This window comes from Monodelphis domestica, chromosome 8 (assembly GCF_027887165.1).
Source record: "Monodelphis domestica isolate mMonDom1 chromosome 8, mMonDom1.pri, whole genome shotgun sequence".
Taxonomy (NCBI): Eukaryota; Metazoa; Chordata; class Mammalia; order Didelphimorphia; family Didelphidae; genus Monodelphis; species Monodelphis domestica.
The window spans coordinates 156,354,332-156,370,683 of NC_077234.1; the positions used below are offsets into that span (position 1 = coordinate 156,354,332).

The 16,352-nt window shown below is 33.9% G+C and overlaps 1 protein-coding gene across 2 annotated transcripts in view; it reads left to right on the plus strand.

Moving 5' to 3' along the window:
* The window catches only part of GPC5 (glypican 5), a 2,135,463-nt gene that overhangs the window by 1,102,920 nt on the left and 1,016,191 nt on the right, over positions 1–16,352 (plus strand). For both annotated transcript variants that reach the window (XM_056808065.1, XM_056808066.1), the window contains exon 7: positions 15,549–15,711. In XM_056808065.1, the coding sequence (XP_056664043.1) occupies positions 15,549–15,711 (163 nt within the window). The remainder of the gene's footprint in view (positions 1–15,548; positions 15,712–16,352) is intronic.

Below are 16,352 nucleotides of genomic sequence, written 5' to 3' on the forward strand. Positions count from 1 at the left end.
TTTTCTATTTTCTAAGAAGTACAAGATTATTTTGACTACTACCTTTTGTAGTGTAGTTTGAGATCTGATAACACTAGGCCCTTTTCATTCTCATGACCCTCCCCCAGTAGCCCTAGAAATTAATTACTCTTCCTTCAGATGGATTAAAACATTTTCCCAATTTTTTTTTAGTTTTTAAAACATTATTTTATTTGGTTATTTTCATACATTTTTCATTGGAAACAGATCATTTTCATTGCCCCCCCCGCCCCACCCTCCCGCCGTCCCTTCCCTAGCCGACATGCGATTCATCTGGGTATCACATGTGTCCTTGCTCTGAACCCATTTCCTTATTGTTGGTATTTGCATTAGGGCGCTCATTTAGCTTCTCTCCTCAATCATGTCCCCTCAACCTCTGTAGTCAAGCAGTTGCTTTTCCTTGGTGTTTTTACTCCCTCAGTTTGTCCTCTGCTTGAGGATAGTTTTTTTTTTCTTTTCTCTTAGATCGCTGCAGGTTGTTCAGGGACATTGTAAAGCCATTACTGGAGAAGTCCATTACGTTCTCTTGTACCACAGTGTGTCAGTCTCTGTGTACAATGTTCTCCTGGTTCTGCTCCTCTCGCTCTGCATCACTTACTGGAGGTTGTTCCAGTCTCCATGGAATTCCTCCACTTTATTATTCCTTTTAGCACAATAGTATTCCATCACCAACATATACCACAATTTGTTCAGCCCATTCTCCAATTGAAGGGCATCCCCCCAATTTCCAATTGTGGTCACCACAAAGAGCGCAGCTATGAATATTCTTGTACAAGTCTTTTTCCTTATTATCTCTTTGGTGTACAAACTGTTATAATTAAAATATTGAAGCCATAAACTGTGGCATTTCAGTGGATGCCATAAACTGTAAGAGTTAAAATGGTTGAGGTTGTAAACTGTAGTGATTAAATAGTGGAAGATATAAATTATAGTAGATATAAGAGTGGGTGAGTAAATTGTGACCGCAGAAAATGTTTTCACTACAGTGTCTTGTTTTAAATCAAATATAAGGTGGTCACCAGGGAAATATTCCCAATTATGAATATATCCAAGTCAACTGGGTTTTATAGAGAATTTAATTAATAATACAATAAGGAATTCAAAGTACATAAGAGTTGAGTATTTCCTATCTCCAACCTCTTTACCCTTCCAGTGTATTGATGTTCTCCCCCCTCCTGCCATGAGCTTCTTTGTGACATATAAATTTACCCCCATTTGTTTCTTTTCCCATTTCTTTTAGTCATAAACTCTTTTTTTAAACCTCTAGTCGTGTATATATATATATTTTTTTTCATGCATATATCTACATACCTATTTATGTCTTGTCCTTTCATCCTATACAGTTTGTCACTGTTCCCTCTGAGTGTAATTCTTCTAGCTGCTCAGGTGATAGCAACAGTTTTTAGAGTTACCAATGACCTCTTTTCTTATAGGGATACATACCATTTTAATTTATTGAGTCTCTTAATTTTTTTTGTTTTGTTTGTTTTCCCCCCCTCTTTTTTAATTACCTTTTGATGATTCTCTTGAGTTCTGTGGTTGGACATCAAATTTTCTGTTCAGGTATGGTCTTTTATTTATGAATGCTTGGAACTCTTCTGTTGTGTTGAATGACCATACTTTCCCCTATAAGAATATAGTCAGTTTTGATGGGTATTTTATTCTTGGTTGTAGACCTAGTTCCCTTGCTTTCCTGAATATCGTATTCCATGCCTTTCAGTCCTTCAGTGTGGATGCAGCCAGGTCCTGTGTTAACCTCACTGTGTTTCCATGGTATCTGAATGGCTTCTTCTTGGCAGCTTGTAATATCTTTTCTTTCATCTGATTGTTTTTGAATTTGGCTATAACATTTCTTGGTGTTGTCAGTTGAGGATTAAATACAGGGGGTGATCTGTGGATTCTTTCAATCTCCACTTTCCACTCTTGTTCTAGGATCTCGGGACAATTTTCCTGGATAATTTCCTCTAGTATTATGTCCAGGCTTTTTCTTTTGTCGTAGTGTTCTGGTAGTCCAATTATTCTTAAATTGTCTCTTCTTGAACAATTTTCTAAATCATCTGTTTTGTGAATGAGATGCTTCACATTTTCCTCAATTTTTTCATTCTTTTTGTTTTGTTTTATAGTGTCCTGCTGCCTTGTGAGGTCACTTGATTCTAGTTGTTTTATTCTGGTTCTTAAAGACTGGATTTCATCTCTGGCTTTTTGGTCATCCTTTTCCTTCTGGTCTGATTTTCTTTGAAGATCCTCTTTCATCCTCTTTACCTCATCTTTCATCTCCTTTGCCTCTTCTTTCATCTCCTTTGCCTCATTTTCCAGCTGGTTGATTTTGGCTTTCAAGACACTATTTTCTCATTTTAGTTCAAATGCCTCTGTTTCCAGATGACTTATCTTAATTTTTAAGTTCTTTTCCCAATTGTCTTCAGCCTCTCTTAGTTGTGTTTTGAGTTCTTCCACAGCCTGTATCCAATTTGCTGGGATTTCTGGTTTATTGTTTGTTTATCTCTCTCCCTCTGTTCCATTTGCTGAGTAGTAGCTGTCTATTGTAGTTTCTTTCTTCTTTTTCTGTTGTTTGCTCAAATTCACCCCTTCTTTGCTCCCCGTATTTGTCTGTGCTCTTGTTCCTCTCATTTTTTTTTGTTTTTTTTGGGGGGACTTCTATCAGTCTCCCCTCTTGGAGCTTTAAAAGAAGATCTCTTGGTGTAGTCTCTGGGGGAGGGTTGTTTGGCATTTGAGCTTCCCTGTCCTCTGGAGGCTTTTGATTGGCTTAAAGACCAGCAATCAATGAGGATGGGTGAGGAGCCTGGGCTTCCCTGAGTTCTGGACACTTTTGATGGGATTAAGTTCAGCTTGGTTGGCCTGGGTTTACTCTGAGTTTTAAACTTCCTCGATGGCTGGAGCAAATATGGAGGATTTCCAAAGCTCTGGCCAGGCTGCCAGGCCTATGCTCCTTCTAGGCTGCCACCTTGACTCTGCCTCTAGGTTTCTGTTTTTTCAGAAGACCCTGCTCTCTAGGGGGCTAGGGGTAGTGGCCTCCCTGGGCTCTGAGGGCTCCTAATGGGATTAGGTTCAGCTGTTTTGGGCCAAATGAGCCCTGAAGCAAAAAACCTCCTCCTCCACAATCTGTGTTGTGTTGAATGCCTGGAGACTGGCCCAGCTCTGAGGGCTCCTGATGGGATTGGGTTCAGCTGGTGCCCTAAAGCTGGAACCTCCCTTGAGACTCAGATGGAAGGACTCAGCCAGGGGGCTACAAGCTTCCCCCTTCTCTCTATGTTTCCCTGCCGTCTGTGTTGGGCGCCCCAGAGACTGGCTCAGGTTGCTTTCAAGGTAAGTTCTTCAGAATAGCCAGCCCTGAGGCCCTTTTACAGGACCTGAGGTTCCCGATGCTGCCGTGGGCTCAGCACTCTGGGTTGGGGGGGATGGGTCCTGGGACCTTCCTTCTGCCTACCCCTTAGATCCGAGTGATCTAGGGTTCTGGCTTTTGGGAGGCCATACCTTTTGATCCAGGTCCAGGAGGAGGGTTCCCAGGGTCTGTCCTGCTGTTCAGCTTGAATTTCGGTGTCCTAGGAGCACTCAGTTTGCAATTGTTAAGGAAGGGTTTCTGAGGTCTGAACTTTTGCTGCTTCTAAGCCGCCATCTTGACCTCCCAATTTTAAATGTACTCTTTTAGTAGTTTTGTGGCACTGAACAATAAAAATAACTTGTATAATCATTTTGTTGTCATGGCAAAGTAAAATTTGTTGGATGGAGTTGCAACTAAAAATACTGTAATTCAACAGTTAAGATTCGTCCAGAGTCATATCCATATATTAGCTTTTGGTCAATTAGTGCAAACCACTTTCTTTATGGAGTAGCTTCCAACCAATTAATGAAGTAAAATGTCTTATATACATCAGTGAACAAGAAGATAAATCTTAATGTATTAGAGAAGTTCAGGATATCTGCTATATCCAAGTATTTTCCAAAAGTAAAAATTCTATAATACTGATAATATAGACTGACGAGAGGCAAAAAATGAAGAGTTACCTAAAGGTCACTTAGAATAGATAGATTTTAACCCAATCTATCTTCCTGTACAAAGAAATATACAATTTATGAACGAAAGGGAAGAAAGTAGAAAAAGTAATAGAAAATGGGGGTACTCACCCAATTGAAGAAACAAAACTTTAAAATAGATGGAGCTAAGTGGACTGCTACAAAACCTGGAACAATATCTTTCCAATTATTTACATCTCTTGCTACTGTAATAATATTTTATAACTGTATTCTTTCTTTACAATATGGCAAATATGGAAATATGAAGCATGATCATGCATGTATAACTTTAATCATGTTATGTGCTATCTCACGGAAGGAGGATGAAAGAGAATTAGGGAGAACATATGGATTGAAAAGTGTCAAAATAATTATTAAAATTTTATCTATACATAATCTGAAAAACATAAGTATAATAAACATTTTTAAAGTAACTGTATTCTTACTATTTCTAAATGTGTCTTTATAAATGGACTGCCAGATGTCTCATAATTATATAGAATTCAGAATGGAATTTCTATGTCTTCATTCTGAATTTTCTTGCTAATATATATAATAATTATCATTTTCACTATGCTTTAAGGTTTGAAAAGCACTTCACATATTATAACTTATTTGATTCTCATAACAATTCTATATTTGAGTGATAAATGGAATATAATATTATTCTTTATTTTTCTATTTTTCAAAGAATTTGTATAAAATTAAAATGTATTTATTTGAACATTTGATGATATTCACTTACATATTTAATACAGTATTGTTCCCCTTTCAGCATTAAATTATGCCTTTTTCTACATCATTTTCTGAGATTAGATCATTAAAATTTCCTATTTCTTTTTCCGTTAATTTGACTATATTTTCATCAATAATTAACCATTTTATTTTTTATCAGTTTATGGAATATATTTGGAAAATTAAGAAATAATTTCCTTTATTTTCTCTTCATTTGCTTTCCTAATTTGATTAATGTCTTATCTATTAATATTGATGTCCTAGTTTTATTTACCAAATCATTGTTTCTTTTGAACTTTCTATTTAATTGACTTTCTTTTATTTTTATTTGGATTTTATTTTTCATATTTTGCTGTTTGTTTTTATTTGTTTGCCTAACTCATTCATCTTTCTTTTGTTGATGGAAATGTTTAGAATATACATTTCTCCACTCTTTTGTTTAGTTGTATCCCAAAAGGTTTGGTTATTTCTCATTTTTGTCATTTTCTTAGGTGAAATAAAATCTATTTTCCATGAAGTATTCTTTGATCCACCATTTCCTTAAATTGAAGTTATTTAAGCTATAATTTTGAATGATTTCTTAATAGAAATTGTGTTATTTTATTATACTTTTGTCAGTAAATTACATGTTAATATTTTGCTTTTTGACTTTTTAATGCAGTATTTTCCTTTTTTCTCCTTTTTGCCATTGTACAATGTCAAGTTTTATAAAGATACAATCAGAATTAAGAAATAGTTAGACTCCTTTCTATTCCTATTTAGTAAATGCCATAAGTCAGTCATAACTGAATTTCATAAAATGATATTGACATCCTTAATCTCTTTCTTCTTTATCTTTTTTGAGTAATGTTTCTCATTCTGAGATGAAGACATTGTTTTCTAAACTTAATGGTTTTGCTGGGTTTTTCCTCCCAGCATTTCAACATTTCCTTTATTATATTATATACACATATATTATATATTGTCATTACAGATTTCATTTTTAATGCTACCTTTAAACATAAAGTAGTTAAATATTTAAGCAATGTCAATTTTTAATACTGTATTGTCAAATGTATAACTGCTTTCTTTAACACTTGACTTCACTTAGAGCACAGTAAGTTCTGTTCTGGCTCAGTTTCAAATGTTTTGTGTAAATAATATGTTGTTGAATTTAGGTTTCTAATAACGAGAGTAGTAACAGCTAACACTTATTTAGCACCTATTGTGTGTCAAACTACATTTATTTTCCTCATATTTTCTTTCTTTTCTTTTAATCCCTTTATTATATTCTTCCTAAAATTGAAATTTTTTTCCTTATATTCTCTCTTATCCTTTCTTTCTTCTTAAAGCTTCTCTCCCATTTCTCCACCAAACCTGTTTCTCAACTGAATTTAATGCATTACTATAATAACTTCTTTGTGTTTATATTTAAATTTCTTTTGTTCTCTGCATTTAAGTGTGAAGTTCTGAATCATCTATCCCTTCTTCCATGTTTGCATACTCTTCTCACGCACCCAAGTTATGTAATAAAGCACATTACATCCCCGTCTTCCTCATTTCTTCCTTGTCATGGCTTTTCCCATTCTGTGTTTTTCTTCTCCTAACCACATTGAAACAGAATGAAAGCACCTCGCCATTCCCTACATCCACATTTTAACAGCTCCTGTTAATCTTAAAGATTTTAGAATTCCAAGAGTCCAAAGGGACACTTACTCTTTTCTCCCTGAGAAGATGCTCACTATATATAGAGCTCCTTTCAATTACTAATTTGCCTTTCTTCACATGCTTTTAATTCCTATCATATATTTGTTTTTCCCTTTTCTACCATACTTCTCTTTTCCACATATCTCAGTACGGCTGTTTTTATAGAGGCTCTTGTATTTTCTTTTCTTTTTTTTTTCTTTTCTTAAAATACTTACCTTTTGGCTTGGAATCAATACTAAGTATCATTTCCAAGGCAGAAGGACTGTAAGGCTTAGGCTGTTGGGGCTAAGTACTGCTAGGAGTGTCTGAGGCTGGATTGCAACTCAGGACCTCCTTCCTCCAGTGGGTCCACCTCTCCATCCACTGAAGCACCTAGCTGCCCTGGGAATCTAGTATTTTCTAAAAGAACTGAAGCGGATGGAAAGAGTTCCTTACTTTTTTTATATTTTAATATAGTTTCCTTTAATCTTTACTCCTGAGTGTTTCACATTTTGAGAAGGGATAATCCTTCTTTTCTTTATTCTCAAGTATTTTGCTAAGTTTCATCCCTATGTTCTATTCAATTTCATTTGTGCTTAGTATGTAGGCTGAAAATACTGTTTTTGTTTTCATTTTAGCATTCCTGTGAGGTAGAGTGTATCAATATTACAAAAGGGACTAAGAAACAGAGCAATTATAACCTATCCAATTGCAGTTAATCTGTTGGATTGGCAAAGTGAGAGTGGAAGACAATAAATAGGTTTGCTGGTCTGGAGGCTCACTTGTAGAGTCCTGGGAGTAGATTTCATGAGCTATTCCTACAGTCGGTGTTTTATCTGCAAAACCACAGAGCTTTAATAAATTTCTGGACTGTATTGCATAAACCAAATGCCACCAGAGCAGTGACCTTTCAAATTGCTGGAGCAATAAGAGCTGAAATCAGAAGGCTTAAACTCAAAGCAAACACTGACAATAAATCCTTAGGAAACCACCTCCATGTCTGTCCAACTTAATGTAATAGGTCATAGCCGAAAAAGTGGCTTGGGGAGGGTTCAAATATTTTACAGAAGTTTTTTAATATAATTTCTTTTCAGGTGTAATTCTAGAATAGGAAGGTTCCCCCTTTGAAATAGAAAGAGTAGGGAAATTTCAATAAATAAGCTAAAACAAGTAAAGATGGTAAAGAATGCTTGGCAAAATGGGGACAAAAATGTAATGGGAGGAATTCACATTTAGCCAAAGAGATTATGAGACTACTAAAGAGAAGACTGTAAAGGTGATGTTAATAAGATGCAAAGGGAAATATTGAAATATTTTTATATGTAACTTTGAATAAAATTTCTGTTTTAAATACTCAGGAACCATTATAGATTTTTGTATTTTTCAAAAATTTTCCTCAAATATTTCCATGAAGATTTTCCCTACATAATAGTTTTATCACAAAGTAAAGCATGTACAGATCAATTTCTAGTATTAATTAATTATTTGTGATTTAGAAAATTTGCCAGTAGTTTCATAATGAATACAGCTTTGTTTGTGACTTTGAAATTCTTCTTTGAATTTCATTGTCAGTATTTAATTTTTCTCTTGTAAGTTTTCATCAATAGTAGTGAATCCAAACAGCACACACATTCAGAATACTTGCAATCAAATTGATATTTTATTAACATTTTATATATTATATTCATTTCCTCTATGCATGCATATATTGTTGAAAGTGTAAGAAAAGAGTAATTACAGTTAGAAACAGGGTTAATAACAGGTTGTTTCAGTCAATACAACTCTGTGACCTCATTTTGTGGTTTTCTTGGCAATGATACTGGAATAGTTTACTATTTCCTTCTTCAGTTCATTTATACAAATGAGGAACTGAGAAAAAGATGGGTTAAGTGACTTGCCTAGGGTCACATAACTAGCAAATTTCTGAGGCCAGATTTGACTTCCTGATTCCAAGCCCAATGCTCTATCCACTTCATTTTTATTTTTTAAAAGAAAATCCATTTGTTGTGTCTCTGTATGTTTTTAAAAGGTGATAAATTATTTTCTTTCTCACAATAAACATACTATATTTGTGAACCCTCCATTGCCTTATTTCTTTGAAACTGGAGAATTTTTCCAAGTATAAGATACTGCCAGCTGGTTAGCAAAAAGAACAAATTGAATCTATTGAGAAATTAATTCACCAGCTGAGGGATGTAGACTTGGACCAGAGTCATCAGAAATTCCACCCACTAAACTTATCATCCAAGATATAGAAGATCTCTAATTAGCTTCCCAAACCAATTAAACACAAGCAGGAAGCATTAGTCATCAACACTATTTTGAGTTGATCAACTGACTTGAGAAACTGCATAACAGGAGGGAAAACTATGCAGTCACTTTTTTCTTCTGTCCTTCATGCTTGCTGCTATAGGAACTTGTACTTGTTTGGTTCACAGGTGGAAAAAAAATATCAGATTATTTCCAGTTTAGCAGGTGTACAGAGATATGGTGAGAAAAGAGGATTATGTTTTTTTTCCTGCTCTCCTATACACCCTCTTTTGAGAATCTAATTTGCTTGAACTCATCTCCTATCAATAGTCAATTTATTTAAGAGTTCAGGATTTGAGAAAACCTAACCTAGAATTCTAATGCTCTTAAATTAAGCAACCTAAAAATATCTAGAGATAATTTTGAGGTGGGATATCTGTGAGGGAGAATTATAAAATAATAAAAAAATTGCACACAACCCTTTGATGAGGATTTACTAAGAGTCTGATAAAATAGAACAAATGTCTCAACTTTTTAAAAATAGTATTTTATCTTCTATTATGATAGTGAACTTGACGTGGATTCTTGGTAAAAGTCTAAAAAATGTTAAAAAATAGTAGAATCATAAATATAAAGTTGTGAAGGATGTCAGGGCCCTCTGGTGCTAGGGTATTATTATTTTGGATGAGGAATCTGAGGTCCCTAGAAACAAAGACTTGCCTAAAAATCACATCAGTAGCAACTATTGGTGTTCAAAATTGATGTCTGAACTGAAGTTATTTTAATCTCAAGCCAGTTCAATTTTTACTACAATTTTTACTATAAAAGGATAGTTCATGGATATTTAGAAAGGGAAGTCAATGCCACTGACAGCCAGGCAATGTTGATAATCTCATTTTTAAGAAAACCTGGTCACTTGACTATTAGATAAAGGAGATATCTTAAATGAGAGGTGTGAGCTTCATCGAGGCACTTGACAAAATGGATCATGACATCCTCATGAACAAGATAAAGGCTGTTCGATTAGATGATGATTCCGTGAAATGGATTCAAGAATGGTTAAATGACCATGCTGAAAGAATTAAAGGACTGAAGGTAACCTGAAGAGACATATCTGGGTGAATGCCTCAGTATTATGTCCTTATTCACATGGACTCTTCAGTGGTTGAATTAAGAAACAAATGAATTGCTTGAGACTATCTCAAATGACATAGATTTCAAATGGAAAAATAACACACTGGACATGAGGATTAAGTCCCCCAAACAGATCAAGAAACTAAAAACAGTGGGAAAATATTGTAAAATGAAATCCAATGGTATCCAAAAGAACAATTTCACAAGTTTATGATGGAAAAGACATGCTTAGATAACAAAAACATATGAAAATTAACTGTTTCTTCTTTTTAATTAATTAATTTTCATTTTTTAAAATTAAATAATTAACTTATTTCATTTTAAATCTGTGGCTTGCTAGAGAAGCTCAAAAGAATAAATGGAATCTTGGGCTACATCTATAAAGGAATAACATGCAAAACAATGTGATAGGCTGACTATAATCTGCACTGATCGTACTTTTTATAAAGTACTACATTCATTTCTAGACATCACATATAGGTAGAAAAGTAACAAACCGGTGCTGATTCAGAAGGCAATTGGAACGGTGAGTAATTATAGTTGGTGGATTTGTTGATGCTCCTTCAGAAGAAGAGAATATTTGGGGATTCATGACATATCAATAGTTCACTTGAGGATTTGAATGATTATCTTAAAGAAGACTAATTTGTATTATCCCCAGAGGACAGAGCTACGAACAATGTTTGTAGAGGGGCTGAATGAGGTTCAGTGTGAGGAAAGTTTACTATTTTTACAATTGCCCAAACAGGAAATGATCTGCCCTAGGGAGCTGAGAACTGAAGGTCCCTTCATATACTTCCACATTTGACTATCTATATATGTGTATACATATTCATTAACATTTATGTGTATATGCTGTGAGTGCCTATATGTGTATATCCACATGCATTTGTAAACATGTGTGCCATTATACATATATCTGTACATATCCAGACACACATACACACACAGGGGTAGCAGTAATAGACAGAGTCCCTGGCTTAGAATCAAGAAGACTCATCATCTTGAGTTCAAATTCAACCTCCGACATACTATGACCAGAGGCAAGTCATTTAATCCTGTTTTTCTCAGTTTCCTCAGTTGTAAAATGAGATAGAGAAATGGCAAACTCATAAAAAAAATACAAATAAACATTGGATCACAAAGCATCAAACACAACTGAAAAATTGCTAAATAATAATATATACAAAAACTGATATTCAATTATTCAAATTATTTCATTCACATTTCAAAAATGATGTTTTTAGAATGTACCATGAGAACTTAAATATCTATAATTGTTCAGAAGAAATATTATGTCCTATTTATAATCCAGTAATTACCAATAAGGATCATGGCTGGTCATAAGATCAAAGTAAAAACCTGTTTTTAAATGACTGTGTTGTATTCAAGTATTCTGCCTGTGGCAAAACTATATTGTTTACAATAGCCTTCCAAAGATTTTTTCTAAATATTTTATTAAAAATTATTACATGAATCTTTTCAATGCATCTTTAAGGTTGTAAAGGAAGAATAAATCTTATAGATGGAATCAGGACTGGTATAAAAGGGAAATGAGGAATGTACATTGATAAATGAAGAAACAAAGAAATTAGATGATTTCCTAAATGTTTTGGAAATGAAAGCAGAACCTGTGTCTTTGAATACTTAAATACTATGCCACATGAATTGTACTCTGTTTCCTGAATCAAGATTAATGCATGACTTAATAGAGAAAATGTATGTTTCTGAGGTAGGTCATTTCATCAGTTCATTAAATCTTCTAAGGCACTATATTTTATTAGTTTAAACTTTCACAATATTTTATTAGTTTAAACTTTCCTGAAACAAGCAGTTTAAAAACAAATGGAATAATGATAACACCAGATGTAGTCTACATTTGGGAAAACCAATACATAAAAATCCAGATGGTTTAATAAATCAATTTGAGGTGTGTGTATACGTATGTGTGTGTATGTGATCATTTGCTTCAAAAAATGTACTATTTTGAGTAGCAACATTCATTGTAGGACTTAAAAAACAATTCCATTTACAAAAACATAAGTCACTTTCAGTGGTGGACCATGTTCTATGCATCCCTTAATTTCCTTGCTACCAAATATTTATTTTCACATTCTTCTCTTATAATTCAGAAATCACTTATCATATATTTCTGGAAGTAGAAATGTCATGAAAGAGATGACGACACTTTATTCCTCTTAGCCTCTAAAACCTCTAAAAATATTTTAAAAAATGAAATGGTTTTAGCTGTCTTGATGGTCTAAGAAATCAAGAATCCTTGTGAAGTAAAAATCTGATGAACTAACCACATGCATAGCTAATCTTTAATCTTTAACACACTCCACTACCCACAATGCTCTAGCAGGCTGCATAAGCTTACCATAACCTTGAAATAGTATTCAACTTTGCCTCTCCCAGCTCTGCCAAAACAAAAAGTCAGACACTTGCTCTGGCTGTTATTATATCATGGCAGAGCTCTGTGCTGCAACTGTGCTTAGACTAAGAAGTGAAGAACAGAGAGAACTGGTGCAGAACATTTGCCTCTGGTACCACTAGACCTCAAAATGGAGAAGTTACTTGGAGTAGAGTTGAGGCTGCTGAGATGTCAGTTCTCTAGCTTGGGGTAAGCCTGGTTGGAATTCCAGTCTTCTAGGAAGCTAACTTCAAAAAATCAGAGGAAGAGATAGAGAAATACAAGAAAAAAAAAAAAAACCTGAAATGACTGAAGATGGGGGGGGGTAGTCAGTTGAAGCCATTGGGAATAAGAGGGGGAGAAGATACTAATAAGAGGACTTAATGTGGCCTCCAGGTCTAGTAAAAGAGACCAAATATCTATGAGTAAATATTGTGAGGCAAAGAAAAATAAATTTACATATAAAGATGTAAAGGAACCTATGGATTCACAAGAGAACACACCACAGCAAGATATTCCAAAAGGATTTAATAGAAGCAACAATTATGAATACAGTGTTTATTGACCACATAACAGAAATAAAAACTCAAACTCTTGTTGGGAGAATTTACCAAAGAAACATGAAAGAACAATTTATTGGGCATGCAAATTCATAGGAAAAAAAGGAAATTACATTTGAAGCTAAGTGAAAAGCAATTCTTTTAAAAAATCTCTATGAGGGAAAATATAAATCTCAAGGATAAAATAAATAATAATTCAAGAATTAGAGGTCTCCTAAAAGAATCTGACAAGTCAAAAAACAAAAACAAAAACAATAAATCCTCAACATCATAATGGAAAGAAGTGATACAAACTACAATGAAGGACTTGGGAATGAGAAACTCCTGAATAAGAAACAGGGGTGCCTACAAGATGAAGAAAAGGAGAGAGCACCTACATCATACAAATTTCAAGATGTGAATGGGGAAAAGAGGGGAAAAATAAGAAAAAATAATATTAAGAAAATTGTAGAAATGGGTAAAAGGATAAACATAAAGGAAGAGAGCTAAGAAGTAAAAACAAATGGAAATAGAGTCTCATTAAAGTAAATAACTATAGAGACAAAGTATTGTTTTTGTAGACTTAGAAGGTAAAATTAATAATTATGAAAAAAATAGAAGCAATTGAAAAATAAAAGCTAGCTCTTAAAACTTTAAAAATTAATGGAATTAAATAATCTAACAAAAATAAAATGGTGAAAAATGTATAAGAAAATAAAATCATAAATACATGTTTTATTGTATATAAGAAACCTACTTAAGAATATCCATAAATAAAATGAACATGAAAGAAAATATCTGCTAATAGAAATATTATTTACCTTTGAAGTTCCACTCAAATGCTACCTCTTTCAAGTATCTTTCCTTGATCCCCAATCCAGGAATGGCTCCTACTTCCTTCAGCTTTTTGAAGAGGTTTGTAATTTGCCTATAATTTTTTTCATGTTTCTCTGTATTATATTCAGTGGACCATAATTATTTTATAGATAAAATCTGTAAATTCCTTAGGGCCTGGGAGAGTGGTTTGCTAGCAAATCTTTATTGAATTAAATGAATGTTCAAAAATATTTTGTACATTTTAATACAACATGTGAATCATTCATGCCAGCCTCAAGGAGGACATGGAATAATGAAAAATTAGACTGTGATAAGTGCTTTCTCTCACAAACATTCAGTTGGCTGTGACTTTGAGATAGAACCAACATAAGTCAAATATCACACTCAAAAGCAATACTCATTAATACTTGAGGCTTTACAAGTAAACAAAAGAAATGGGGGCAGGTGTTTAGGACAATTTTCAAAATTATTAAATATTAGAACTGGGCTATAGTGATCTGAAATATCGTCACTGTGATTTTCTCTTTCCTTTTTTACCCAATGTAACCAAATGTTCCTAAATTTCAACTTCATGTTGAGAAATACTTTTGATCTGGAGGAGATATCAGATTCACCTATCCATCTTACCTTCATGGTTTTTACACATAGTAGGTAGACTTTGTGGGAAGTTGTCTAACTCCCAAGTCAGGGGATGTTTCACCTAATTCTTTAGTGACCTAGCCTCCCAGAAACCTCGTAAATTTACTTCCTCCCAACATTCTTTGGAAAAGAGAATAAAAATGAAATATTTTTAATTTGTACTTCTATGGACCTCTAAATTAATCTCTTAGAAAAAAGACTCTATTAGAGCTTTTTTTTGAGTTACTAAACTTTACTTCAGTGTACCTTCAAAATATATACATTAAAAGATTTATTCCTCACACCCACTATTGATCTTAATAATTAATAGAATTCTTATACATTTTAAGTTATAAACTACTGAAAGTGTTTGTTTCTCTAATCAGTCTCTAAAAAGAGTTTGGTTTTGGTAGGTTCTCCACCTTGCTAGAAAAAAAAATTAAAACTTCAATTTACATATAGAACTATAATGAGGCACACATTTACCTTTGAACATCACTATTCCCTTTTACCTTCATTCCTAAGGGGATTCTCAAATAGCAGAGATTCTCTTGGTTAGGTCTTTTTTCTTTGCAATGTAAGTCTTCCTGGGGGTACACACAAAAGATAGAGCAAGGATGAATATTAGAGCATCCTCGCTGTGTTAAGATTGCTTTACTGACAAAAAGCAGCTTTTTTTTTTCCAGAAAGAGGGGATTTTTTAGATAAAGAACTACATATAAGAAAGCTGACACACTTCTGTTTCAATTTGCTTTTGAAAGTTATCATTTAATGCCAGAGCATGAGTGTTTGTAACAAGACAGTTGCACATAGACTTTTAAACTGTTTGAGTTTTAGAATACTTTTTTTCTCTCCTAAAATACTATTAAAGAAAAACAAAGCATTCAAAAAAAGACAGTTTCACATGAGAGATAATGAAGATTTAAGATGATTATTGCAATATGGCATAGTAAGTAGATAGAACACTAGATTTGGAATCAATACAACTTGAGTGAAAATTCTTCCTCAGATATTTGCTAATTCTTAGGAAATTGTCATGAGTCCTTAATGCATCAAGAAAATTCATAAGTCTTAGTTTAATTCATAAATAATTGTAATCTGCTTTTGTGAAAGGAATATTCACAATGATAAAACTATACATCCTTTATACACTATTACTAATTACTTTTATCATAATATTGGAATAGCTCTAATTTTATGAGATATTTCAAAAGAAACATCTGGACACATGTGGCTAATCCACTCTTAGTTTAAACCTCCAAGACTCTCCTTTTGTTATTAATATTTATTTTGCTATTTGTGCTTAGTTACTCCAGGGAAGATCTTCTCCAAAACCTGAGAGATGGGATTTACTCCAAGTGGGCAGTGGTGGACGCATAGATGATCAAGTCAGTGGAGACTGTGATGATGAAGATGGCTGTGGAGGATCAGGAAGTGGAGAAGTAAAACGGGTGCTGAAAATCACAAACTGTGAGTCATAGATTTTAATGCCTTCTTGGAAGAGTAAATTTTCAAAGTGAAGTTAATGCTATGGCCTAACTTGAATTGAGAAGAAATCATTGTCATAGAGAAAAAGATGGGAGGCTTTAAAAAAAATCGGATATTTAGAGATAATGGAAATGTGTTGTAATAGCCAGCTGGACTTGTTTGTGGATGTTCTGGATTGTAGTTATTTCTCTTGGATTTGTTGCTCAGGGATTAAATTTAAGAAATGATTTTGCTGGGGGCAGCTGGGTGGCTCAGTGGATTGAGAGCCAGACCTAGAGATGGGAGGTCCTAGGTTCAAATCTGGCCTCAGCCACTTCCCAGCAGTGTGACCCTGGGCAAGTCACTTGACCCCCATTGCTTAGCCCTTACCACTCTTCTGCCTTGGAGAAAATACACAGTATTGACTCCAAGAGGGAAGGTAAGGGTCTTAAAAAAAAGGGGAAAAAAAGGAAATGGTTTTGCTACTTTGGTGGTCAGGTCAATGAATATGGAATATTCATGATATGAGAATGATAAACATATGTATATATACATATATCAGATCTTAAAAAGCAATGTGGTAGTCAATGTTAAAGTGATCATCTGAAGTAAAAACAGTTAATCCTTTGCAAAGAATAAAACAA